Raw genomic sequence first — 27,687 nt, 5'->3', positions numbered from 1 at the left:
CAGGCCTTTGATTTCCACAGGGTGGGGTCTCCAGAGCTGGCACCGCCACACCCTCACCTGGCTTTCATCGCCTCCTCTGCGCAGCTGGGGAGCGAGCTGTGGTCTTGGTCTCCACCGAGCCCTTCTCGGAACAGCGGCCTCCTCCTCGGCCCTGTGGGGCGGGGCGGGACAGGAACGAGCAGATCCAGGCACTGGCTCTCCACAGAGCAGAGGCTGTTCCCCTTTCCCTGGAGCTCGCGGCCAGGTGTGGCACCCACAGCCACAAATGAGGCAATTAGGGAGATGGGGCGCTGGCCGCCCAGCCAGCTTAGTGCCCCCAGACTCCATGAGGTCCCCACCTGAAGACGCCGCTCCCTCTTGCCCAGTGAGCACGGGACCAGGAGTCAGGACCCAGGTTCTAGGCCCAGCTCTGCCATTTACCAGCTGTAAGGCCCATCATGAGATCAGTATGCTGTTTAGCCAGGTGATTCTGGTGGGGGGGGATGAAGGGGACAAGTCCTGCCTCCTCCCTAATCCTTAGTCTCTGATCTGTAAAGTGGAGGTGCATGGGGGTGGGTGGGGCAGGGGAAAGTGGTGGCAGGAAAAGAGACAAATGTATTTGAACAATAAAAACAATTATTTTTTAATTTTTAAAAATTTAAAAAAATAAAGTGGAGGTGCTGATTCCCCCTTCGCAAGGTGCCATGGGGACAGGAGAGAGTTTTGTCAAGGAGCACAAAATAGATGTTGGGTCTCCCCCTCCACCCCCCTCCACTTCTCGTCAAATGGAAGTGATAGCTTCTGAGGCTGAGACTCCAAATGGGCGTGGGGATCCCAGACTGTGAATGGAGAAGGTCCCGCCCCGGCTCTGGGGCTCTGGGCGGGTAGAAAGATAGGGCTGCCATTGTTGTTGGAATGTCACTCACCTACTGGGGCCTGTGGATCTCCCACTGAGCAGTGCCAGCCGAGCCATTCCCACGCCTGGGGTGGGTTCAGTTTCACCTCAGGGCCCCAGGCAGGTGTTTCAGGATGGGCCCCTCATCTTTTGTGTGGTGAAAAACAAACAGCTCTCCTTCTCTGCGGATTTCTGCTTGGGAGGTAGGTGAGCTCTCCTCCTCATGGGTCTGTAGACCAGCTGCCGGAGATGGAGGGCAGGGGCGGCCTAGCCTTGGCCCCAGGGTAGAGCTTTCAGCTTAACAAGATCCAATTCCTGCCTTCAAGGTTCTCCCATCCGGTCTGAAGTGCTGGGTGCTTTCATGAAGGAAGCATGGGGTAGGGGGCCGTGCAAGGGGACACAGCAGGGGACCACACACTGCTGCCTGGGGTCAGGGGAGGGTGGTCGGGAGAGCTTCCCAGAGGGAGTGACCTCTGAAATGAGGTGGAGGAGGAGGAGCCGTTGCTTCACTGCACCTGGGCAAGTTACTTCCCTGAGCCCCGGTTTCAGAGGGAAGGGCGAGAGGCTTAAATGAGACAGTGGTGTTAAGAGAGCTGACAAGCACCTCACAGCCTGAGGAGTCCAGGCAGTACAGTACCCGATGTGCCAGGATGGGGAGAGGCTTGGTGAACTGAGCTTCTTTTTCAAAAGTCTTTTCCTTGGGTGGTTGACACCTGTTACTTAATGTAACCAAGTGTCCTAGGTTCAGAAAAAGCTCAGCGGTAACCCAGCATAAAGCAAAGAAGCCTGGCAGCCCCTTCCCTCTCAGGTGGGTAATGGGAACGCCTTCACCCAGTGGGGGTGAGGCTGAAGACTCCAGAATTAAAACTCTTGCCCTAGTCCTCTGCCTCCCGCAGGTCCTGCGCCCCTTACATGAGTTTCCTTTGTCCCCACGCATCGCAAAGTAGATGCACAAGGACTTAAAGGCACTGCCCCAGAGTGCTTGTCACTTCCCTTCCACTTCTTCCACCACTCACGTAACTGTCTGCTGAGCACCCACAGCAGGCCAGGTGTGGGAATTCTCTGGGCCAGATAGGCCCCAGTCCTCGTAAAGCTCACTGTTCTGGGGTGGGGGAGGGAGATAAATGTAAAAACCAAGTGAGGGCCACACTGTTCGGGTCCAGGAAAGTGTGGTGGGGAGCAGACGAGGTGAGGATCCGGGTGGGCAGGGGCCAAGGGGGACTGGGAAAGGGACTGTCCCTGGAGAGTTGTAAGCAAGGCAGTGACAGGATTAGAATTCCCTTTTGAAAGACTCACTCTAGCTGCTGAGAGGACTTTAAGAGGGCGGGAGTGGAAGTCAGAAGCTGTCTGTCCCTGTGCCTGTGACCCTGCAAAGCCACCTCTCCTCCCTGAGCCTGTAGCTTCACACGTATGTGTGTTGTGAGAATCAAACACAGAAATGAACGGAAGTACTTTTAGAAAGCGGGGGGAAAAGTGTATAAATGTAGAGGATTCCAGGTCTCACTAGCAGTGGCGGGTCCTTTGGGAAACTGTTGAGTTAGGGTCTTGGGTGCAGGGGAGAATGCAGGGTGTCCAGAGTCTACCTGAGCACCCCACATCTGAGAGAGCCCGCTTCTCCAGCCTAGGTCACAGGGCCCCTGAGAGACCTCCGGGCCTGGGGAGGGAACCCCTGCTTGAGGCTCTTGACCCCTGAAAGGGAAGGGTAACCCTCCCGGTCCTAGACTAGGCCTGAAGCTGAAGCCAGGATTCTTACTGTTTGGGGGGAGCCACTCCTTTGAGTTGGGAGGCAAGCATTGGATTCCCCTCCAGGCACCCAAGCGTATACACACCATTTTTTCATTCTAGGTCAGGGGAGCGCTCTGGAATTTTCTGAAATCGTTCATGAACTCTGACTTCAAGACCCCTGAGCTAGAGGAAGGGGGACATGAGAGGGGAGATAGCTGCCTTTTTTTATTCTACCTCCTTCCTCCTCATCTTTGCAGTTCAGATGGGGGAGACCACCCCTTCTGCACCTAAAGGCCAATGGTGGGAGGACTCAACTGTTGTGGGCCAAACCAGGGGCACCTTCCTAACACTTGATGTTTGGTATCTGCCACTGGGGATTATTGAAGGGGACTTAAGTTTTTTTAGGAGGAGAGGTTGCTGCGGGGCCCCTTCCTGCCTGCTAGGGCTGGTTGTGCCCTAACCTCTGGGAAAGACACTTTACCCGGGGACAGGGGACCGGAACGCTTGAGGCTTGAGGGTCTCCTGGTCGAGCCAGGGAAGGAACCAGAGCTGTGTGCGGATCAGGCGCCGCCTGCGAAGGTGGCGCTATGCCGCCGGGTCGCAGCCTGGCCGTCCCAGACCAGTCAGGTGCGCGGCGGTGGCAGCAACGGTGGGGACCCGGCGTCAAGAGGCGCACGCCGAGCGTGTGGCCACTGCACCCAGGGGCCCGCAGCGTGGTCGGCACTGGGGCTGAGGGCGGTGTTGCCCAAGCGCAGAGGGGGGAGGAGGCGGGTCCCTGTCCCCCGCCTTGGACTCGTAGGTGGGCAGGTGTCAGTGTCCGGGCTGGGGCGGGGCACGCAGGCTGTGGCCGCGTAGTGGCGGGGGGGGGGGGGGGGGGGGCGGGAGGGGTAGTGGGTGGCGGTGGTAGGGGTAGTGGAGGCAGCGGCAGCGGCACCCGGGCCGCTTCCCCATTTTCCCCATTCGGGCGTGAGAGCCATGGAGGCGCTGAGGGAGTCCGTGCTGCACTTGGCCTTGCAGATGTCGACCTACAAGCGGGCCACGCTGGATGAAGAGGACTTGGTGGACTCGCTCTCCGAGGGCGACGGGTACCCGAACGGCCTTCAGGTAGGAGCCCTGGTCCTCTGTGCGAGCCCCGTGGGGGAGCGAGGCGGGGTGCGGCAGGGGCGGGAGCGGGGTGGCGGGGTGCGGGCATGCGCGCTGGGGCTGTCTCCGCCCCCATCCTTCCAGCTGGCTGAGGGGGCTGTGGAGCCTGAAGCTATGCGGAGCGCTGGGCTCATGGGGTAGAACCCTTTCTGGGACAAAAGTGCCCTTGGGGCTCTGAGCTTCCCCAGCAGCCGTCCCTCACCAGCTCTGCCCGTCCCCACATCTTCCCATCCACCTAGTCACGGGGCTGCAACCCCCGCCCCGTGGCAGAGCGAAGCACACACCCTTCCTGCCCCTCCGGAGCTGAACGGGTCCAATTCCCTTTTCACAGAAGAGGCAGTTCCTCAGCACCAAGGGTCTTGCCGTGGGTCACGCAGCCCATTTCTCAATTGGCAGAGTCTCAAACTGTCTCAGCATAAAAGCCCCGCATCCCTGTGCACACTGCACACTTAGTCACCCTGTCTGGTGGGCATTACCCTCTTGTTACTCTTTCCAACTAAATTCCTGAATTTCTGGGGGCGGGGGTGGGGAGCCATCCTTAGCCCCCTTTCCCGTCCACTTTTCAGCCCAGTTCCTCCCTTCCCCGGCTCTGCCCCTGTGAGAATCCAGTAAGCCCACCGCCTCCCTGCCTCTCAGCACTGCGCCAGCTTTCTCTCCTTCCCTCCCGTGCGGGGCTGAGTGGGACAGTCCCGGTCAGGACCTCCACCCTAATGGAGTTTTTACCCAGGCAGGTAGCTGGCAGCGAACTGGAAATGGCAAAGGGTCTCTGTGGTCTGGCTCCTGAGAAACCAGTGAGAGTGAGGGGTCAGGCCAACTCAGCTCAGGGGAACTTCTGCCCCCGGGGACCAAGGGAGACATTGGGGGTGCCTGGGGGCCTCCCAGTGAACTGACAGCACACCGCAGCCCGTCTGGAGGGCACCCCTAGGGCATCTGGAAACTCAGGCTGCCAGGCCCAACCCTGCTCAGGCACACCTCTTTGGAGCTCGTGTGAAAATACTAACAAAGGGAAATGGCATTGATTGAGTCCTTCTTCTGGGCTAACTAGGTCCAGGAGATCCAAACTCATGATCCCAAGCGGAATGCCGCGCCCCTACTACGGTAGCCTGCCTACTCTTCAGGACCACCCCACGAGCTGCAGGGGTCACTGGTCCCATTACAGGTGAGGGAATGAGACTCTGAAAGGGAAGACCACTCACCTGAGGTCACAGAGCGAGAAACTGAGCAGTGAGAAACCAAGCCCAGTCCGCCTAGAACCTCCTCCCTGCGCACACTTCATAAAAGGCTAAATCCGGCAGGAAATGAGATTTCTGTGGCAGGCACTTCTCCTTTCCCAAATCAAAACAGAGTCTAATCAGCAATCTTTTGAGTCTCATCTTCCACAGCAGGTTCTAAATATATCAGCACAAAAGCATTTGGAATTCACAACAAAATACTGTGCCATGGTGTCACCATCATACCAGCAGCCCAGGCGGGTGTAGCCTTTTTCAGGTCACACAGTACACGCACCCTTCCGAGGCTGCCTGACGGGCCGAAGGTCGCTCAGTCCCTGAGCCCGTGGGCCCCGGCTTTGAATTCTGATTCCACTCAAGATCTTGGGTGAGCTGCTTAATCCCATTAAACCACAATTCCCTCATTTTTAAACATTTTTTTTAAATTTGTTTTTTATCCTCACCCGAGGACATGCTTATTGATTTTAGAGAGAGGGGAAGGAAGGGAAAGAAACATCAATGCCTCTCATAAGTGCTCCAACCCTGCAACCTAGATATGTGCCCCAACTGGGAATCAAACTGGCGGCCTTTCAGTTTACAAGATGACACCCATCCAACGAGGCCACGCCGGCCAGGGCTGTCGTTCCCTCGGATGTAAAATGGGAGTTAGAGAAAGTGGCTGTAGTGCGTAGTACGGGGCCTGGTGTGGTCGTCTGTGACCGATGAGCTAAGGCCCCCGGTAGCCATGTTACAGAGGGTAATGCTGAGCCTCAGAGAGAGAGATCAGGAGGCTCCCTGTAGACAAACAGCCATCGTGTGGGTTGGGGTGCAGCGTTGGTGCCCCGCATCAAGCTGGATACATTGCCCACTTTTTACACAGGAAAAGCCAAAAGGTTGCTCCAAGGATTTGGGACATCAGTGCTTGCTCTCCTCAGAGTCCGGAACCCATCCACATCCACTTATGAAGCAGAGTTTTCTGTTAATTTTGTTTTTAATCATTGGGGTTTTTTTTTTTTCCTCCAAGGTATACACATGCTCAGCTGTGGGAAAAAGAGTCTAGTATAAAAAAAGATTAAAAAAAAAAAAAACAGTAATCCCACAGCTCGCAGACAACCACTTCCAGTTTTTCACATTTGCATGTATATATTTTAAACACAGTTGAGCTGCTGACTCTAAGGCCACAATGTTGCACCCTGCTTTTCTTACTTAATGCCACCTCATAAGTATTTTTCTATGTTGTTAAAAACCTCCAAAACATGCTGCCATTAAAAACCATAATACCTCAGGGCACCAATATATAAAAATATATTTAGTCAATCTGCTGTATTTGGACAATAGGCCCAATAACCAGAACTCTACAGCTGACCATCTTTTAGCCTTTTGGATAATTTCCTATGAGTTGGTTGCTAGAAACACAATGGCTCCCTCAATTTTAGGCTCTTTAAAATGGACCCAGGCTTCCCAACTCTCCCTCTCTTGATGGGCAGCTATAAAAATAAGCTACTTGATTTTTCAGGATTTTGAAGCCTGTTGGTTCTAGGAACTCCAGAGTTATTGATACTGATATTAGAAAATGAAAACTTTTGTCTTTCAGCCAAACTTGCCCCCTTTATTACTGAATATGCAAACAAAGTGGTGAATTTAGCTGGAGCCGAGTCACGCCTGTACCTCACCTGAAAGGGTCTTTCTTTTCCTTTATCTCACATTTCAGGCACAAGTTCATTGCGATTCACCAAAATGAGTCAGTACGGTCAGAATGCAGAATTTAAAGCCAGATAGCTCTAGCACGGAACCCCAGCTTTGCCTCTCATGGGCCCTGAGACCGGACAGCAACTCACTGAGACAGTTTTTCTCCAGTGCCCAATAGTCGTAACCCCCCTCTCAGAGCTGTGGCAAGATTGCAATGAGACCGTGTAAGTGAAAGCCTTTTGTGGAGTGCACAGAGGATAGGTTTGGTTGTTATCAGGATCATCATCGAAACTTAACCAGGCAGGATACCTCAGTGATGCCCCAGATATGACCACTTCTCTCCCGGAAGCCTGCGCCCTGCTCTGACTGGCTGCCCGGTCTCTCCACAGCCCCACGCACACCGCACACCCTGCACGTGCCGTTTCAGTGGCTTGACAGGGAGACGCTCGTGTTACACCCGCAGCCTCAGCTGCGGGGCAGATAGCCATGACTGTTTACCTAAACCTTAGAAACTCATCCAGTTACTTCTACAAATCCATTTTTTCAAGAAAAACAAAAGCTTTTTTATATTTGTATTTTATATTTAATTCTTAGTGGTGCGTTCTCTGCCCCTCAGTCTTTCTTGCCATGTACAGAGCTATCTTTCCAGGGTGATTTCAGGGACAGTCCCGCCCAACGCATTGAGAAGACCTCTCTGCTTACCAGGAGGACCTTTCGGCTCCATCCACCTGTTAGAGATGCTCTTGGCCTTGGAGTTGTTCTAGAATCTGAGATTGTCAGAGTTGGGACCTCATCCAGTTTCCTCGTTTTCAAGATAGGAGACTAAGGCTTGGAGGCTGCCCAGTGACACATGGGGTCTTGATAAAGTCGAGGGCTGACTTCTCAGGTTCGTGCCCTTTCTCTTGTGCCATTGCTCGCTAGGCGTTCCTTCTGGGAAGCAAAGTAAACTGGAAAGTGTTTCTTTCGAATACTAGACTTTGATTCCTGTTAAGATGCAAGTTCTTAAAGGAACTCCTTTAAGCTGTTGTTCGGCATGGGAGCACGGGGACAGGTAGGGCTCAGAGAAGAGATGGGGAGGACCAGAGGACTTACACTTTTGCTCTGCACTGGCTCCAGTGGCCTTAGCCAGAGTCCTCCATCTGGAAACTTCTAGAAGAAATCTCCCCAACCTTACAGCCTCATGGAGGCAGATCACCACCCAGGACCAAGCTGTCACGGTCTGTCTGCTCTAAGGAGCTGACTCTGAGGCAGGCATCCTGGTCACCCGGCCAGTCCTCATGGGGTGGCCAGGCTCTTGAGCTGTAGGGGGTGGGCTCCTTGCCAAACCCTTGGCCAGACTGACCCCTGTTTGCTGCTCCGTGAAGCCCAGCTCGCTGGAGGGCCTGGCAGTCGTTCAGCCACTGCCTTCCCTCGTGCCCCTCCTGCTTTGTCTGAAAACCAGGCTTTGCCCGCCTCCCCAGCCCCTCTGCTGCTGGCTTGTCGCCTGGGCTCCAGGCAGCGGTGGCCCTTCCTCGCCTGCGGAGCTGCCCGCAGAACTCGTTCTTGCTGTAAGCCTAGGTGAGCCAAGCACTCACTTCTGTAACCGAATATTCATCCCTCATTAGGGCTTTGTTCCCTTCCAGTGGAAACCCTGGGAACTCTCAGGCTGCACAGCTCAACTGCTGCTTGCTCTCCTGTTTCCCTGGCTCTGTCTACCCGTCTCCTTCTGTCTCCCTCCCCACCTCTCTTTTTCGAGGACATCCTTTTCTTTCTGTCTTGTTCTTTACCTCACACAACAATAAATGGGATACGAAGCCCACCAGAGAGCTGAGCATTTACAGTAATTCTCAACCCCATCTTCTAAGTGTCAACGCTGCTCCTTGGCGAAGGGAGGGTCACGCCCAAGGTGAGGTGGGCTGGCCGCCACTGATCCTGGAGATCTACATGCCCTCCTTTCCAAAAGGAACGTGAGAAACCATTTGCATCCTCCCCTTGCTGTGATCTGCCTTGCTGGATGCTCTGAAGGAGGCGAGGCAGGGCAGGGTGATGGCAGCTTAGCGAGGAGAAGGGACTCGCTGGCAGCTTGGACTTATAGCTCCATCCCCGTCCAGTGCAGCCAGGAATCAGACAGCCTCCCCTGGAGAGGTCTCTGATGGGCACAGTGCCTCCAGGTGGCTTCTGCCCAGGGGGTGGCCTCTGGAGTACCTCCACCCTCAGAGATGGGTTTGGGCCTTGTCTGGAAACCAAGAGACCCTCAGGGCAGTACGAGTCAAGTGAAGACTGTTAAAAACATTAAAAACCCTATTTTCAAATTCTGTTTGCCATTTCCGCCTGGAACTGAATTTCTAATTTCATTCTAACGTAATTCTAATTAAATTTTACGGAGAACACCATCTGTTTGCTTGCCATCAAACAATGAGGCTCAGCTCGACTTTGCTTCTTGGGGGCAGCACGGCCACTGGGCTGAGGCTTTGGTTCTGGAGAGAGATGGCTTTTCTCACTGTTCTCTCTCCTTCTCCGCCCCTGCCACTTCCTGTGTTTCTTCTGGACCTGATACCATTACCTACTCTTAGGGATGTTGTAAAGATAGACTAGCCCCACCCAGGCACGCAGAAAGCACTCAAGTATTAGCTGCCATTATTACTCTTTTTTTCCGTTCCTCCTACCCTCCATCATCTCCCTTCCTTTCATTTCTTTCTTTTCTTTTTTCACCTCCTCTAATTCCCCACCTGTACCTGTACAGTGTTGCTCTGTCCACATAAAGGGAGGTTTTCCTGCCCCCTACACCACCCGCGCCCGCAGCCTGCAGGCTGTGCTCCCAGGCTCCCTAAAGCCAGCCCTAGACAGAGAGCTCCCTGCCTCTTTGTCTTCCACTGCGTCCTGCAGGAGCTAAGCCATGATCAGAGGCACTGAGAGGCCTAGAGCAGGAGGCAGGACAGAACACAAGCCCAGGGGCAAGACAGCAGGAAGGCTGGGAGTAAGTGTCAGCGCCTGCTTCCTATCCTTTGGGAATCCTATCCGAATACAAGGTAAACTGCGTGAGGACACTGATGCCTTGAAAGCGGCACTTAATAGACCTTCCGGTGCTGGGAACGTGTTAGCATCTCCCCAGCTCCGTCACTGCACCAGTCCCTCCAAGCCCAAAGTGTTACCTTGATGGCAATAGCATGGGCAGAATCTGTTTCTCATATTTTTAAAAAAAGGTCCTTAAAGGGATGTTAGAAAGTGGCACCTCTCCCCGACCTGGCCTTGCCTGATACAGCTGCTTCAGTTTCTGAGCCTCCTGGGCTTCCTTGGAAAGTATGACTGGGCCCCAAGTTCCCTTTCTCGATTTTAGAACCCAGTTTTCTTTCCATAAGAATTTCTCGTGTTCTCCTTTCTCTGGTACAGCAATTCCATGTCATTTCCTGGACAGGAAACACCCAACGATGACCACTAGGCCACTTAGTGCCCTTCTTTCCCCAAGGTGACCAGCCTTAGATCCCCAAGTGCCAGTATGAGGCCCTTTGGTGACTTGGCTCCTGGGGCAGCCACCCCTTTGGCTGTTGGTGGGGCACTTGCAGGCCAGAGTGTGGGTCTCCTCACCTCCCCTGGCAGCTCCTTTCCTTCCCCACCTCCTTCCATTCCCCATTCACCTGGGTGGCTCCTACTTAATTTTCAAGACTCAGCCCAGCTGTCTGCCACCTCCAGGAAGCATTCCTTGACTGAACCCTTGCCCACCCCAGACTGTGTCTTTATCCGACTCTCTGCTGGGCTGCGAGCCCCTGAAAATGAGGGAGCCTGTCTTCCACCCCATATTTCCAACATAGCCCACGAGTTGGTGCTCCGCTATTGGCACACAGCCATAAAGTCACTGAACATAGCCCCGCCTTCAGGGGACCCCTCCTGTACTGTGGTCCCGGCTTTGCCAGATGTACCTCTTGGAATGGAGGGTAGCCCCAAGCTGGCCCAGGCTGAGGGCTCTGAGTGCTGTTGGCTGGCATGTCTTTCAGCCCCAAGGACCCTACCACGCCCTCCACTTCCTCTCATTGTGCCTCCCTTCCTGTTTGGTTAGCCTGTGAGGCTGGGGCCATTTTTCCTCCCTTTGAGGACCTGCCTGCATGGAGCTGTTTCTCCATTGCATGTCCCCTGACATCTTTCAAGACTCAAATCTCTGACCCACTGGTGGCTCCAGAATCAACAGACATGGGGTCCGTTCCCAGCTCTGCCCATTCAGCGGTGTGATGGGAGGCAGGGTCTTCCCTCTCTGAACTTTCTTGTCCTCCTTTGTAAAAAGAGAACCAATAGTAGCCCTCATGGGGTTGTGGGCGTTCAATGAGCTGATGTCCACATCCACGCTTTTGGGAAATGTGAGCTGTCGTGGTGCCACCCCGTGATGTATTGTCCCAGCCTATTGATGCAGGGGCTTTCAGGAGAGCCCAGCCGGTCACTCACTGGACGCCTGCAAGCCCAAACATCCTGTTCTTTTTTTTTTTTTTTTTTTTTTTGAACTCCTTACTGGAAAAACAGGGAAAAGCTGTTTTGTTTTGTTTTTTTTCCTTCTACCCATATCGGGTGACACCAAAAAAAATACAAGCCCAGCTGGGTTTAGCTACTTGACTCTCTGAAGTTTAGGAGCAAATCCGAGCTGCTGAGCAGGGTGGCGGTTCCTTTCCTGGATTAGGACCCAGTCCGTGGGAACCAGACCGCCCCTGAAGCAGGAGGGCCGCCCTGATGTCCCCCCGGGGCCTGGGCCTGCCACAGAGCCCCTTCCTCCCAGGGAAGGGGGGCCCGGGACTCATGTCCTCCCCACCCCTCCTGCCCACTTCCCTGCAGGTGAACTTCCACAGCCCCCGGAGTGGCCAGAGATGCTGGGCCGCGCTGACCCAGGTGGAGAAGCGGCTGGTGCTGCTGGTGGCACTTCTGGCAGCAGGACTGGTGGCCTGTGTGGCAATGCTGGGCGTCCAGTACCAGACAAGTAGGTGCCTCTGTGTTTCACTGTGGGCTTGACTCAGCTCTGTCCACTTGTGCTGGGGGGCTTCCCAGCTCAAGCTGGGCTGGCCTCCAGGTCACGGAGAGAGCTTAGCCTGGCAGGCTCGGGCTGTGGGGAGAGCCCGAGGCCTGGCAGGTGGGCGCTATGGGTGGTGTGAAGGTTTTGGAGTCAGGAGGGCACGAGTCTACATCCTGGCCCAGCAACTTATCATCGGTATGACCTTGGATAAGTCACTTACTCTCCCAGAGCCTGTGTCTTCTCCACTTGAAAGGCAGAAATGATGTCCAGTTTGGGGTTGGCTCTGAGGACTGGAGGTAATGCACACCATTTACCTGGTGCCTACCAGGACTTCTTTAGCCTTAGCTGTGGATGCTCCTGTTAGGATGTGTGGGCTGGTGAGGCGTGCAGGCTGGCACTGGCGGCATCCTTAGTTCCAATAAAACAGCCATAATGGCTTCCACTTACTTAACATTTTACGTGGACCAAATACCACACCTCTTCTTCACAAATGTAATCTCATTTCCCCCTTTACAGCAACCCTATGAAGTGTGGTTACTTTTGGCCCCGTTTTACATATCAGGAAACTGGGGTAGCAAGACTGAGTGACTTGCCCGAGGTTATTGCAGGAGAGATTGGGGACGCAGAAACTCAGCCACAGGCCACTGGGCCCCAGAGCCTGGCTCTGCCACCCTTTGTAATCGCGGTGCACCCCAGTGTGTGTTAGGCCTCCCAGAAAAGCGGTCCTCCTGTGGCCCAGCTCGCCGTTGTGCGCCTCTGTAATCACATCTCCTACCTCGCGCAGCAATGCGATCGGGCTGCCCCGATCCTGCTGTTGGGGGACCGAGGCGGGTTCTCTGTGTCTGGCCAAGCGCCTCACACAGATCTGCCATCCAGTAGGCATGATGGAACTGGAAAGGGCGGGTCCAAGGGAAAAAGGAAGGCAGGAGTCCGGCTGATTCCAGGGTCTTTCACTCCCCCGTGCCCAAGCACCTCACTTTCTGATGGCAGATTGTCCGCCCGGGTGAACAGCCTCTGAGGGTCCAACCCTGCAGACTTGGCCACCTGGTTACTCATCCCATCAGAGAGTGTGAACTTGTGCAGGATCTGGGAACATCTACCTCAGGCTTCACTGAGCCCCCTCCACTGTGAAGTTGCTGACCTGCCTGGGTGGCCGTGCTGGACTGGGATGGGGAAGTTTGCAGCCTGGAGCAGGGGCAGAGCTTCCTCTCTGTCATCCTTACATCCCTCCGTATCATGCATCCGTTCATTTGTTCATTCATTCTGCAGACTTTGAATGGGTGCTTACTCTGTATCAGGTACCTCCATGGCTGGTAGGTCCTTTACCAACGAGTCCTGGCTCAGCAGGTGCTCTATGCACATTTGATTGATTGATTGATTGATTGATTTAGTAATGATTTCCAGGCTCTTGACCATATGTACTTAGCATGATGCCTGAATGCCAAAGGTGTGCAAATAGTTTGCGAATTGAATAAATAAATGATTGAATGGACAAAGGAACAGGAAGGAGGACAAAGCTGGGAACAGCCTTTCTCTACTGCTCACTCTTGTCCTGTAGTTGCCATCTTGCCTATGAGGCAAGGTTTAGCCTAAATCAGCTTCCGTTCAGAACATCCTGCCGGGCTATGTGGACCCTGCCCAGCCTCATCTGCCCAGTTCCCGGCCCTGTGCCTGGGAACAAGGGGACACTCCAGCAGCCAGTGTCACCCTGCGACTGCCCCAGGAGTTTCCAAGATATTTCTCTGCCAGAAACCAGAAGGGACCCCCAAGGGGAGGCTCCTAGCAGTCGGGCCACAGAGGGGCCCACGGGGCAGAATCCTGCTTCTGCCTCTATCCCAGCCTTCTCAGGGACATAAAAAGGTTTTCCCAGCCTGGACCTGGGTGAAGGGAACTCTGGGTGGAGCTGGGCCGGGATTAGGTGACCTCTGAGCCCACCCCTGTGTCTGCATTAGCTGCCTGGGCCAGGGAAAGCAGAGGCCACCCCAGATATTGACAGTAACCTCATTACCCAGCAGCAGGTGCTGGCACTGGTCACATCTAAGCAAACATAAGCCCAGACAAGCCAAATTCTCTGTGGATCCTGCAAGACTCACCTCTAAGTTATGTCTGGGAGCTTAAACACATATTTATCCACCTTCCTGCTGCACCCTCCTTTCTACAAACTTGCAGGTGCTTTGCAAACAGCAGCAGCAAAACAAACAATAACTTTTCCCAGAAAATATTCTGAAATGTCTTACTCACTGTTGAGGCCAGGTCCTGTCCAGACAAGTGTCTGTGACCTAGATCTGGGACCTGCTCCTGCTTTCTCGAGTGACCATGCATGCTCTAAAAGGAAGAAACATTTTCTGCCTCCACAGGGGGTGACCAAGTGCTGGACAAAGCTCTTTCACCCATTCATTCATTCATTCATTCATTCATTCATTCATTCAACAAACGTGCTAGATAGCTACTAGGTGCCAAGTACAATGCTAGGCAAAGGAAATAGAAAATCAAATATAATGCTGGCCCTATCCTCAAGCTCACACTCTGCTGGGGTGGTAGACAGGGAGACAGCCAAGACACAGCTTAGTCTATGCCAGGCGGCCAAGGGGCCCAGAGAGGGTGAGGGTGAGAGAAGGTTTCCCCAAGGAGATGGAGCCTGAGTATCGACCTTGACACTAAGTGACGGGGGGCTGGAAACAATCGTGTAATCAAATATGCACTTAGCACCTGTTGGGCCAAGAATAGTTGGTAAAGGATCTGCAAACCATCAAACAGTTAAATAATCAAAGATTATTGCTTAAGCATCACCTAGGGACCTTGCTTTGTGCACAGCTGAGTGTGCGCTTGGTGAAGAATTCAGACTAATTCTCAATCTCTCTCTCTCTCTCTCTCTCTCTCTCTCTCTCTCTCTCTCTCACACACACACACACACACACACACACACACACACACAGAGATTCTGGTGTATTTCCCTCTCTGAGGATCACCCTCTTAACACTCTGTCTTTTGGGTATTTCCAGCAGCCAATATTTTGTCAGGCTTTACTTCCCGTAGGTTGTTATACAAAAACAATAGGTATTCTTTTCCTTTTCCTAATATGGAGTTATATCATAATAGTGAATAGGCTTTTTCAAACTACACAGAAGTTCTTCCCCACCCCCACCTCCTGTAAAGATTCTGGCATTTCCCCTTGTGGGGAGTGGGGCGCACAGCTCTGCTTAAGACACTCTCCTCTAGATACCGAAAATGGTGCGCATTCCCTACCGTGTCCTGTCTCTATTTTCATCCCTAATGGCTCAGTGATTTTTAATTGTATAGCCATCTCAAAACAAGTAATTACATCAAAATAAAGTCCTCCTGTTTTTTGTGCTGTTGTGCAGCTCCTCTGAGCCCTGGCTCAACCTGCAAGACGTGGCATTTGTCATCAGGTGTTAATAACCTGCAGGCCACCCAGCCCCGGCTGGCATCTTTTTCCGAGTGAGGTGAACACTGCCCCCGCCAGCCAGTGCATTCTTTTCTGCTCTCTAAAGATGGACCTGGCAGCCTTGGACCCTAAGACCTGGGGGAACTGAGTCCCCAAGCCCAGCCATCAGGTCATTTCATCATCACTGTGAAGTTGGCCCTGCTGTCGTTCCTCATTTCTAGATGGTGAAACTGAGGCTCAGAGAGATGAGGTCACTTGGGCGAGGCCCACAGCCAGAAGGAGAAAGCTGGCATTTGACCCCAGGTCTGAGAGCTCACAATGCCTGCCCTGTCTCACTCCTTCCTATATCGGGGGGAGACCAAACTCAGCAGAAGGGCCACAGCAGCCCCTGGTGTGACCGGCAAAGAGGCAGTGAGGGAAAGCAGAGAACCCCGGCCGGCTGTGGAGTCCCCGCAGCAGGACAGAGCTGGGTTTGGAATCAGCTCTGCCACGCAGCTGGTGGCCTTGTTCCCTCGCTCGCTCGGAGCCTCAGTCGCCTTATCTTCAAACGGGGCATCATGACTGTATCTGAGGCTTGTACTGAAGCCTAAATGAGCTCATGAATGTTCATGAAGTACCTGAAGTACATGAAGCCTAAATGAGATCACAAATGTGCATGGACTACCAGGGCTGTGTTCAGTAAACAGTCCCTCTTGTCGCCAGCACAGCTGTGTCAACAGACGGTTCCATTGGGCCTGTTCTTAGTCACTGGCCTGCATCTCCGGCCTCTCTCCTGCGGAGTCAGGTTCATCTTGCTGCCGTGAGCTGGGCCATGGCTGGGGCCGCCCACACCTGGGTGCCTTGCGAGAGCCCTCCGATCAACCTGGAGGCAGAGGTCCCTCCCCAGCCTCTGGCTTCTTGCCGCCAGACAGCCCTCACTCCTCTGCCCACGTTTGTGAGAATCAGCTCAGAGGAAGCTAATTTCTCTGCCTGTTGCATTTGGGGGGCACTTGTAGGATTTGCAGCCCTGCCCACTGCCCACCTGCACCCAGTACTGTCCCCCTTTAGCCCGTGCCTGACAGGCGGGGCCGCCCTGCCTCCTGGCAGTGTGTGTGTTGGGGTGGGGGCAGCCCTCACCAGGAGAGCTCCCTTCCAGGCCCAAAGCAGACAGGGCTGACAGGCGGTGGGGTCCAGATCCCACTGAACCCTGAGCAGGGTGCTCAGCTTCTCTGTGCCTCGGTGTCCCCTATATAAAAATGGCTGTAAGCAAAATATTATAGGGTTGTTTTGGTTTTGGTTTTTTTGAGGATTCCATGAGGTCACTCTCCTCCCTTGTGTTCAATGAGAATGATTTTTCATACTTTCCATCTACTTCTAAGTCTTTTTTCTTCTTAAGTCCTGGCACCGTAATGTCTGCAGCCATTTGGCACATACTAAATATACTCCGTTTATGTTTGTAGAATGAGTGATGGAAGTTTCTCCCTCTGTTGTCTTTTGACTTTTCCTTTATAATATGTGTATCCCCAGCTAAATTATTAGCCCTTAAAGGAAAGGACTTCCCCTTTTATATCCCTCACCACATACACACTGTGCTCCGCAAAGAACCTGGGAGATGGTAATTACCTTGTTGAACAAATGAATGCAAGGATGAGTGAATGAATTTGTTGAACACCAGGGAATAGTCCAAAGTCAATGAGTATTTGTAGAGGGAAGGACTAATTAAGAGAAACGCCTTGTTTCTGGGTACTTTCAAACCACAGAAAGGATTTTAGACATCCAAACAGAAGACTTATTTTATAAGCCAAGGAGACAGTAAATCTACTGAGATCATTTCTCTGCAGGGGTCTCGTGGCCATCCAGCTCCAAATCTGTTTGGTCACAGCCAGTGCAGAGCATCGTACTGTACTGTACTGTAGTCCTACAGCCTCCTCCCTGCCCACCCTTCACTGGCCTCTTGTCCTCGTCCCCTGCCAGGAACCCCCTCGGTGTGCCTCAGTCAGGCCTGTGTCTCCGTGACCAGCTCCATCTTGAGTTCCATGGACCCCACAGTGGACCCCTGCCAGGACTTCTTCACCTATGCCTGTGGTGGCTGGATCAAAGCCAACCCCGTGCCTGATGGTCACTCACGCTGGGGGACGTTCAGCAACCTCTGGGAACACAACCAAGCCATCATCAAACACCTCCTTGGTAAGTAGCGCCGGCCAAGGGGGACCAGTGAGGGGGCTGCGGAGGAGGGCTGCCAGCAGGAGCTCCCCGGCCAGGCCAGTCGAAGGAGGAGCTTGGCAGAATGGGAAGACCGTAGGCTCTGGAGCAGATGAAACTGGGCGAGAATGCCTGTCCCGTCACTCGTGCTGTCCTGAGTAGGCTGTGGACCTCTGAGCCAGCCTCTTCATCTGTAACGCAGGACTACCGAGACCCAGACTGGGGAGTTTTGAGAACTAGAGAGCGCATGTAAAGGGAGAGCACGGCATGTGCGTGCCTCGTAGATGCATGGGAACTGGCAGTTGTGGTCTTTTTTTTGTAGCTTCAAGCTGCAACTTGGTTGTTGGCTAGTTATTATCGACTGTGATTTTTACAAGTTGTGAGCAAAAGGAATCCAGGCTGAGCACACAAGATCAGATTTTACAGTCGTGAGCAGTCACGACCATTTATCTGAGAGTTACTCATTGTAGGATGCAATCTGCCGTGGCCTCCTGATAACTGGGCTTGTATGATAAGCCTCAAGCCAAAGTTCTTCTCTTTGACCGTCCTGAGGCCTTCGGCACCTCTAGTTGACCTTGGTATGGGTGATTTTATGCTTAGATTAGAATCCCATGTCTGTCGTGTTTGCAGCTGCATCCTAGACAATGTTTATTGAATTGACATCTGCCTGTTGGGTTCCTCCTCCATGTGAAATCACGACAGTCCCTGCTGTCACATGGAGGGGTCCTGACAGGACCCCCTTAGGAGCTGAGACCTTTGCCATCTCTCTCTCTCCTGCTGACCCTATCCTGGGACCCTCAGTGGTAGGAGAGATTAGATCATGAAAAGTCAGTCCATCCATCAATGAGAGAACTTAGATTTGACAAATACTAAGTTAAAATCTTTTTAAAAACCCTCAAAATACTAAAAGTAGGTAAAATAAAAGAAGATGCCTTAAAGGGGACAAATCCTCGCAAATGAACAGAAAGCTTCCTCCAGGAAAGTTTTCTAGAAGATAGGAAAAGATTTGAATTTGATAGTTATAAACTTTAGGCAACTGTGTCTTTTAGATGAAAGGAGACCCCTTCTTTCTTTCCCTCCTCAGGCGGCAACGGTGCTGCTGGGTGAGCCCACCCACCCTTTCCCTTTGGCCCCCAGCAGCTCCTGGGCAGGGCTCCCCGCGCGCCGGCACAGCCTCCTGCATGTCTCCCTGAGGGTCAGAGCAGGGTGGTGGATGGAAGCATCTGCCGCTCTGTGTGTCAGGAACAGCAAAGCTTCTGCCTGCTTTATGTTCCCTAAGTCCTTTGGAAGGAGACACAGCAGTTCACTTTAGAACTAGAAGCTTAAAAGGCAAACCTGCCTGTGGTAGCCAGACTGTACCTCAGGGATGTCCCTTCCCTAGCGCCTAAAGGCACAGCCGGGAGCTAGACAAGCATTGCCAGCCGAGGAGGGAATAGTCCAGGTAAGGCAACAAGATGGGCTAGTGCCTCCGAGTGCAAATTCTGGTTCTTCCACTTCCTGTGTGATCTTGGGTCAATTGCATAACCCCTCTGGGCTTCTCCTGTCACCAGTACAATGGGAACTATGTCTCCTGTAGGTTATGAAAATTAAAAGGGAAAATACATATAAAGTGCTTTGTTGAAATCAGCCTGACACAGTGCGGTGGCTCTGTTTACATTGGTGTTACCGTTATTAACCCTTGACTTTTACATAGGACTGTGTAGTTTACAGGGCAGTGGGCGCGCGGGGCGGAGTGGGGGGGGCGGTGTTTTGTTTTTGAAGATATCATCCCATTTGACCCTGTAAGGTAGAAGCTAGGAAGTGCTTGATAGGTGAGGTAACGGGCCCTCAAGGTAGGTTAGGAGGTGGCAGAGCTAGAACTTGCCTGAATTCCGGTCATGTGTTCTTTAACTGTCCACACCACCTCCATCAAGTATCAGGGACGGGTACTCGTTGGAGAAGGGCTTTAGGAAGCATGGAGCAATGAGGGTCCGAAGGGGAGAGGGAAAGAGACTGACATTTGTTCGGTATCTACTGCGCGCTGTGCTCTGTCCGAGGCTCTCTGGACCCACTGCCGCCTTTGTCCCCATGGCTACCCTGGGTTGTAGGCGCTGTGGTTCCCACTTAGTAGATGAGGAAACTGAGGCTCCCAGAAACTAGGTAACTTTGCCAAGGATATGCTGCCAGTCAGAATGGAGAGGGGTTCCAGCCCTGGGAGTGCCAGTCCACAGAGGCAGCAGGGGAAGAAGGGTGGATGGCAGGAGCTTTACCTTCCCAGGTAGGCCCAGAACTGGCCCTTGTATGCGGTGCCTGCGGGTCCTGATCCCGCTGGTTCTGGGGCTGGTTCTTATCAGGAGGACCTTGGGTCTGTTCCAGGACTGAGTCCACCCCCAGGTGGCAGGGCTCATGGGGCGTGGCCTCCAGTCTCAGGCCCTGGCCTTACAGTCACCCTGTCCCTGATGGTCGAGATGTGGGTGGGGAGCTACACTGAGCTGGGCACAGAACAGGCAGAACCGTGTGTTCAAGCGCCTGACCCAGGGCCAGGGTCTGGTGGTATCAGGAGGCCGCGAGGCAGGGTTTTGAAGTCAGGCAGACCTGGCAGGCTAGCATCTCGCCCGTGTGGCCTCAGACAAATGAACCAGCTGCTCTCCAGCTGAGCTTCCTCATCTGTGACATGGGGACAGCCGTACCACTTACCAAAGTTCCTGTGAGTTTTGACTTGCATGTGTTGGTCAGAGTGCTTCGCGCAGATCCGGGCTCCTCGTAAGTGCGCTTGGCAAAACAGAGCTGCCCGTCTCAGTGTGGTAGGTGAATTCCTGGCCAGACTTCTTCCTAACAAGCTGCGGGGCTGTAGAAAAGCGGCCCCACCCCTCAGGGCCCTGGCGCTTCGCCTGTAAGGTGGGAACTAACGCAGAGCATTAGGAGGGGTGTTCTAAGGACTCATTGGGTATTTGAAGAGTAGTTATTGCTGCTTTTATTTCTTATAGAAGTGCTGACCTGCACTGGTTATCGGGAAAGGAAGTGCGGGGCATGCCCGCGACCATGCTGGGCTGTTTACTTGAGTTTTATCAAACCCATGGCAGCAGCCCTGACCGGTGTGGCTCAATTGGTTAGCGTCATCCCGCAAAGCAAGAGGTTGCTGGTTTGATGCCCTGTCAGGGCACGCGTCTGGGTTGTGGGTTTGGCCCCCAGTTGTAGCTCTTAGGAGAGGCAACTGATCGATGTTTCTCTCTCATACTGATGTTTCTCTTCCTCTCTTCCTCCCTTGCATCCCCTCTTGGGAAAAAAAAATGATAAAGGCTCTTTCTGCCCATTTTACAGATTAGTTTACAGCTAAGACTCACAGATGCAGAGGAAATGTGTTTCCTAGGAAATGCTGGAGCTGGGATTCAGGCCCTTGGGGTTCCAACCTGCATCCTTTCTCCACTGACTCCTCCGAATCAGAGGCAGAGCCTTCTCAGAGGCCAAGTGATTCACCAGACCCCTGCCCCCCGTAGCCATTGGACTGAGCTCTCCAGGCTGGGCAAGACCTGGCCCAGGCCTGACGAACACAGCAGCTGGGCCACCCCCAAGTCGCGCAGGCCAAGAGCTTCCCCAGGAGATACATCCTGGGGTCGCCTCCCTCCAGGTCCATTCCTGGGCACTAGCCTGGAAACAGCCCCTCACCTATGGTCTTGGTGGCTGGAAACCCCTGAGACGGCAGGAGGCAGGTGCGTGGGTGACACAAAGATTCGGGACCGTGGGCCAGCGCATTCTGGGGCTTATGGCCAAGCTGCTCAAAGCCTCAAGACAAAGAGGCCTGCCGGCTTCGGGGGGGAACGCAGACTGGTGGGGGTTAGAACAGGTGGGGGGAGCCCAGGCTGTCCAGGGTGGCCCGGGGTGAGCTTCCCTAGGTGGAAGGAGGAGAGGGGACAGTCAGAGTGCTGGGAGGACAGTGTCAGCCGGCCATGCAAAGCAGCTGTTATAACCAGCTTGCCTGTGACCTTGGGCAGACCTCTCCTTTCTCTAAACAGTGAACTCACCCTAACCTACTCAGAGGAAATCCAGGCAGATCTGTAGCAGGTGGGTTGAACCAGGCCAAATGCCACTGTGGCATGTCCTTGCAGCCTGCTGGCTGGAGGGCAGTGACCTTATCTGCATGAGACACAGATGTCTCATCCAAGAGACACTGCCGCCTACCCAAGCTGCCAGCTTGGGCTGTCCCCATAGGAGGCAAGAGTGCGACCTGACTTTATCAGGGGAAGGATCACTGCTTAGGCTGGGCCTAGCCCTAAGCTTTCCCGCTTGTGGTTTTAGCACAGATTGTTCAGCCAGTCAGCAGACTTACCTCACCCCTTTTCAGTCCTGGGAGACTTTCCTCGCATATGTTTGCTCCTTTATGCCACCAAAGGGCCTCTCTGGGCTTGAGTTACAATTACACTTTGTGCACCTGTCATGTTTATCTTCTATTATGAGATTAATACAAGGGAAAAAATTTAAAGCCTGCTTGTTGTGACAATTCGAGCAATACAGATTCCATAAAGAAAAAGAAAAAGTTAGCGGCCTCCCTCTCTTCTCCCCGTTGACACCAGCCTCCCTGAGACGCAGGCAGAGTCCTTCCAGGGGCATTAAATTTGTCCATGTCAGTGACTTGGCAATTAATCATGTCACCCTGAGACATTTCTTGCATTTTATTTTGATGTGTTTCTCCAGCATTTCCTGTCTAACGTTGCTTCATCTTCCTGTGCAATCTGGAAACGCTGGGAAATGCTTCCCATCCGGCACCAAGTCTGCGGCAGTGGGCCCAGCTCCCACGTTTGGGGAGGGCCAGGCAGGCTGATGGATGAATGGACCCACGGGTGGGAGGGGTGCCCACGGCTTCTCAGCGGCGCCCCAGTGCCTTAGGTCTTCCATCCCGTTTTCTGAGCCAACCTGCAGGCCAGGGACGGAACGCAGAGAGCGAGCTTCGGCTCCTCCTGGCAGCCTCCGCCACTCACTTGTGTGACCTTGGACAAGTTACCTAACCTCGTGCCTGTAAATTGGGCGTGATACTAACACCCACTGGTGGAAATTGTTGCAAGATGCCCTCACGCAGCCACGCCCTCACACAGAGGACGCAGTTCATTTTCTCAGGGAAGCTGTGGAACGCTCAGGTTCAAACTCCAGCCTGCTGCCCCTCAGCTCTGCTTCCCTGGGCACATTCCTGGAAGTGAGGTGATAATACACACCTCAGCGTGTCCCTGCGGCAATGAGAAGAGCCAGCGCGCGGGCCTGGCCTCAAGTCGGCACCAGGAAGTGGTGATAGTGTTATTATTCTTTTGATTCTTCTGCAGAGAAAGGAACTTCCTTTATCAGCTCCCCACACCTCCTGACCCCCTCACAGGATGGGGCCCCTGAGGGCTGGGACTGTCTGAGCTGAGTGTGTGGCTTTATCTAAGATAAACACTGGTCCTGCCCTGGTATAGAGCTGGAGACCCCCGCCCCTACTCGCGGCCCGGCCGGAATTCCCAGTAACCCTGTCTCTGCTGTCTCCCGGCTCCCTGGGCATTTGCTGGGAGAGGCCGTTCCAATACAAACTCCCAGAGGAAGAAGCTGGCCAATTAAATGGCATGCTGCCTTTCCTCTCTGGGACTTTCGGGAAGCGTCTGAGGAAGTTTCTGGAACTTGGGGTCCCTAGAAGGAAGTACCCAGGCAGTCGGGAGCCCCGGTGCCTGGCCCTGGGCTGCCACATTATTTCCATACCACCAGGGCCCTGGCAGTGCCACCATCTCCAAAACGTGGCCCCAACTCTGACCTGGGAGGTGCTCTTGTTGATTCCTCCTTGACGATCCCATGGAACCTTCTTCTGAAAAGTAAACCCAGGCAAGGGCATGTGTCTTAAAGGAAACTAAGCTTTTCCTAAAGAGAAAACTACCAGTGGCTGATTTCACTTTGAACCTAAGCCCCCTCCCTCAGGCCGAATGATGGATACCTTTCTCTGGGGAGTTCCCAGAGCACTCACTCATTCAATCATTCAACAGTTATATGTTGTACATTAACTATGTGCCAGGCGCCGCTGGGTGCCAGGCATTGCATAAGGAACAAGACTGTTTTTTCCTGTGGAATTACATTCCAGCAGGGAGACAGACAATAAACAGATAAATGAGTAAATAAATAATCTGGTTATGGAGAGTTAGAGCTTGGAAAAAAAATCAAGTAGGATGTAGGCGGGGCCTGAGAGGGAGGAGAAGGCTGAGAAGGGATGGGCTTCCCAAGGAGAGTCCTTTGTGCGGGACCTTGAATTTGGGGAGAGGACAGACCGCAGGACGTGCGGGGAAGAGTGTGGCAGGCAGGAGGAGCAGTGAGCCCGGGGGCTGGAGGGAGAGGGGCCGGCGGCAGGCGGCAGCGGGAGGTGTCAGGGCCCAGATCTCTGGGCGGTGCTTCTCAACCTTTTCTATTATTGCCCCCTCCTCAAATTTTAATGCCAAAAATATACTGTATCGCTGTTGTGTGCTGTATGTACACATAGAAAGAGTAAGTTGTTTCTGCCCCATAAGAACAAATTCTGTCCTCCTCGGGGGCAATATTGCCCCTGTTGAGAATGAGTGGTCTGGAGGCAGTTTTAAGGAATTTGTACACAATGGTGTCTGTTCGGACCCCGAGTAGCTCAAGACACAGCCCTATAAACGCCCGTCCAGAGATCCATTTGGATGCCTAATGGACATCTCCGACTTAAAACGTCTAAACCCGAGCGGCCTATTCCACTGCCCCATCCCCAGCCCTCAGCATCTCAGCAGCAACCTCGCTCAGGCCGAGGAATCTTGACTCCTTTCTCTCCTGCTCCCACTGTTTCATGCCCTTTCCCTGCTGCCACATGGCCTAGGCCCCCTCACCACACACATAGTCTGGGACAGTGGCCTCCCACCTGGCCCTCTCGCTTCAGCTCTTGTGCCCCTGGGGCCTGCCAGGTAGCAGGTGCCCTGTGAGGAGCTGGGAGAATGGGCCGCAGCCAGGGGTGCTCCGTGAAGGAGCGGTGGAGGGGCCTGCCCTTCTCCTGGGCTCCTGCCCCCACCAGCGACAGCGTGGGAGCACAGGCAGTATGAACACTAACTCTGGTGGGACCCTCGCTCCTGTCCCTTCCTCCCCGCTGCCTCGTTCCCTCCCCGTGCAGGCGTGATCCGGCACCGGCCTCACCCCCTCTCAGCCCCCAGGTGTCTCAGCCCCCAGGTGCGCTGTCCTTCCCTAAGAGACAGGCATGGCGCTCTGCTTTCAGCAGACAGTGCTGAGGGCTGCTGTGTGCCCACCCGGTGCTGGGGGAATAGGGAGGGCCAGCGGGCGAGGCGGCCCGCGCATGGCCAGCGCGCAGCCTCCGCGCCGCCGACTGCTCGCTGCACTCCCCAGAGAGCTCAGGCGGGGGCCCCCGGCCTCCCCAGCCTCCCCGGCCAGCCTCTCTCTGGTGTGGTCTCACCGCATCCACCCCACTGTGTAACCAGAGCCCTTCGGGACTATCAGGGTTGGCTGGCTGGCCGGCTGTCTCACCCCCTGGGCTGCGGGCCTCATGCAGGCAGGCGGGAGTCCGTGCTGCTCACGGCACCACCGCACTCAGCCCAGCAGCCGCCAGATCACAAGCACTTAATGGCACTTGTGGGAAGATGATGGACCCGGCACCCAGGGTGTGGAGCTCAGAGGAAGGGAGACTGAACCCGTGTGGGGCAGCCCCGCAGCACAGGGGAGGAGGAGGCTGCATGCTCTCCCCGCCTCCCAGGGGTGATCCTTCAGGGGTTGCAGACGGACAGGTGTCGGGGCAGGGGGTCCATCTGGAACTTGCTGTAATGAGCACAGCCAGCCGGTCCCTGGAGCCTTTCTTTGGGCCTCTTATCTTGGTGGCCTTGAGGCACTGGGGGAGGGAGGGGCCAGGCCCTCTCGTGGGCCAGAGCGCAGAATGTGCCTCCTCTGACGCTGGCCCTGACATTTCAGGGTCACAGCCAGAGCCAGATGTGGCCAGACAGCCAGGCGCTGTGCTGCTAGGTGTGTTGTCATAGGAACGCAGCCCCTGGGAGCGGGCGGGGAACACTCCGTTGCTTTTCCTGAGATGCTGCTTTCTGTGTCTGAGGAGCAGGGAGAGGGCCCTTCCTCCCCCTCCAGGAGGCCCTTCTCCTGCTGGCAGGGAGGGGACATACGCAGCTGTTGCCGAGGCTGGGCAGGGGCAGCCTGTGGCCGCGAGGGCTGTGTGTATACCCCCCCCCGCCCCCACCCAGTTCCTCGTAACTGCAGTCCTTGAACCTCTGTCCCCTGTCCCCCTTCACTGCCCCAGCCCTCCGCAGGGCTGCCGCCGGACTTCGGCAAGGCAGGGGCCCACGCTCCCCAACAGTGAACACAGTGATGCTGTTCAGGGTAAGAACCTGGGGACAGAGAGCTCTTGGGACGGGCTGGGAAAGCTGACTAGACTAGACAGGAACTGACACGCACTTTTTGTATCAACTGGATGTGTACATCACATGGATGTTTTTCCTCCAAACTACATGCCCTCTTATGCTTCCTTGCTTTTCCTCACTCTCCTACTCCTCCCAAACCCAGTGCCCTTTCCTCTCATTTCTCTCTGGTGAAACAGGACATGCTCTGGAGAACCCCTTAACCCTGCCCCACCCACTGGGGTGACTTTTTTCTGGGTTCCAAAATCATTTGCATTAATCAAGGTGCTTTGATGTCTTATGGTCATTTCTGTGCACGTCAGTGTTCGCTGGTAGGCCTTGAGCTCCGTGGGCGGAGGGAGAGGGTCTGTTCACCCTGTAACGCCTGGTGCCCAGACCAGCACCTGGCACCCAGGAGGTGCCCAGTGTCAAGAGCCTTCCTGACTGAACCTCTTGGGAAAGATGACCTCTGAGAGAGGCCTTGAAGGTGAGGAGAGTTGGACAGTGTCCCATGCCAGAAGAGCCAGGCGGCTTTTTTGATGTGCTTACTGTGTCCTCATATTGGAAAGGAAACCTCTTGAGGACAGGGATGTTGTCCTTTGCGTCCCCAAAGCTTGTGCAGAGTAAGCATCTAGTATCTGTTTGGAGGAAGTAGGGTTTGGAGGGGGGTCTTTCAAGGAAGCAAAGGAAGGAGTTTCAGGGTCTGGGAAGGACAAATATGAAATGAGGAAAAGTGGCCAGAGCCGTGAAGGGGTCCCCAGGGAGGGAGCAGCCTGCTCAGAGGGAGCTGAGGGGATCGGGGACCCTGGCGGAGTGTGGAGCAGGGCTCTAAGAAGCTCAGGCACAGGAGCACAGGCACATAGTAGGTCCTTTGTGACCTGGGCAGCAGGAAGTGGTCACCTTCACTGGGTGCAAGTGGGACCCCATCCTGCACTTTCACACCTACGGGATCATGACTCTCACAGGTGGCACCTAGACCAGAGCCTTAAGGACAGAGAGAAAGGGACCATCTCCCGGGTGTCCCAGTGTAAGGGGCTGATATGCTGCTTGCCGGGTTTGGGAAAGGAAATGGCAGACAGCTTCTGAGTCAACAGTAGTCAAAGTCTGATGGACATGCCCGGCCCTCTGGGGAAGAAGCTGAGAGTAAATTCAAAATGAATGAGGCCTTCAAGGCTCCCACCCAGCTCCCGTCTTTATCACAAGAAAGGCCGCGTGGGGTCTGAAAATCAAGATAGGCCTTTGTCCTACGCACCAGGCGGGGTGTTTGGGCCCTGTGTGGGCCGGCAGGGAAAGCAGACTGTCCTGCTGGGTGGCCCATGCTGCCAACCCAGGGACACGTCTGCAAACCCGACCGCCTGAGGAGGAGAAACATGTTATATACTCTTCTTATTTGCAATCGGCTCAAAGCAGGGAGCCCCTCCAGTTGGCCAGGCTTTGCCCAGGGGCGGTCACACACCTGCTCTGTCTGAGCTCCCCACCGCTGCCCGGACAGGCAAAGGCCTATTGTCTGTTGACGCCTGACAACCAAAACCCCGGAAAGGACCACCCAGGGCCTCCCGTGTGCACATGGGGGCATGTCGCAAACTGCCGTCTCTTATCATTCCAGAAAACTCCACAGCCAGTGTGAGTGAAGCAGAAAAGAAGGCACAGGTGTACTACCGTGCATGTATGAACGAGACCAGGATCGAGGAGCTCAAGGCCAAGCCGCTGATGGAGCTGATTGAGAGGGTGAGCTCCTCCGGCCCGTGCCGCCCGTCTGCCCCTCTGGCTCTGGTCCCAGCTCTCAGCTACCACCGGGGTCAGCCACCTCACGCCTCCAGCCACGTCGCCCAGCTGGAGGGTAGAGCCTGTCTGCCGACATGGGTTCAGGCTCTCTGAGCATGAGTGTGTGCGCGCGCATGGATGCTCACCTCTCTGTGGGTGGGAATGTCCGTGTATTTGTGTGGGCATGTGTGTCAGCATCTGTCATGGATGTCTGCTACACATATGTGGGTCTCTCTGAGCATCTGTGTGCAGGACAGCCTGTGTCTACAGAGAAAACCTTTCTCTATCCTGCCACTTCCTTGTCCTCGGGGAGTGTGTTTGTGTGTGAGCAGGGGTGTGTTCCAGAAGGCCAACAGAAAGCCTTGGACCAGATGCAGAGC

General features: G+C 54.4%; 1 protein-coding gene across 2 annotated transcripts in view; it reads left to right on the top strand.

Annotated features, from left to right (window-relative positions):
- The window catches only part of ECE1 (endothelin converting enzyme 1), a 96,122-nt gene that overhangs the window by 42,076 nt on the left and 26,359 nt on the right, over positions 1 to 27,687 (top strand). For both annotated transcript variants that reach the window (XM_054571683.1, XM_054571682.1), the window contains 4 exons: positions 3,617 to 3,703; positions 11,434 to 11,575; positions 16,968 to 17,180; positions 27,150 to 27,271. In XM_054571683.1, the coding sequence (XP_054427658.1) occupies positions 3,617 to 3,703; positions 11,434 to 11,575; positions 16,968 to 17,180; positions 27,150 to 27,271 (564 nt within the window). The remainder of the gene's footprint in view (positions 1 to 3,616; positions 3,704 to 11,433; positions 11,576 to 16,967; positions 17,181 to 27,149; positions 27,272 to 27,687) is intronic.

This window comes from Pteronotus mesoamericanus, unplaced genomic scaffold (assembly GCF_021234165.1).
Source record: "Pteronotus mesoamericanus isolate MK-2021 breed Mesoamerican mustached bat unplaced genomic scaffold, CSHL_Meso_final contig_221, whole genome shotgun sequence".
In the NCBI taxonomy this organism is placed as follows: domain Eukaryota; kingdom Metazoa; phylum Chordata; class Mammalia; order Chiroptera; family Mormoopidae; genus Pteronotus; species Pteronotus mesoamericanus.
Note: the sequence above shows the minus strand (reverse complement) of the source record. Positions and strands in the feature narration are given on the sequence as shown.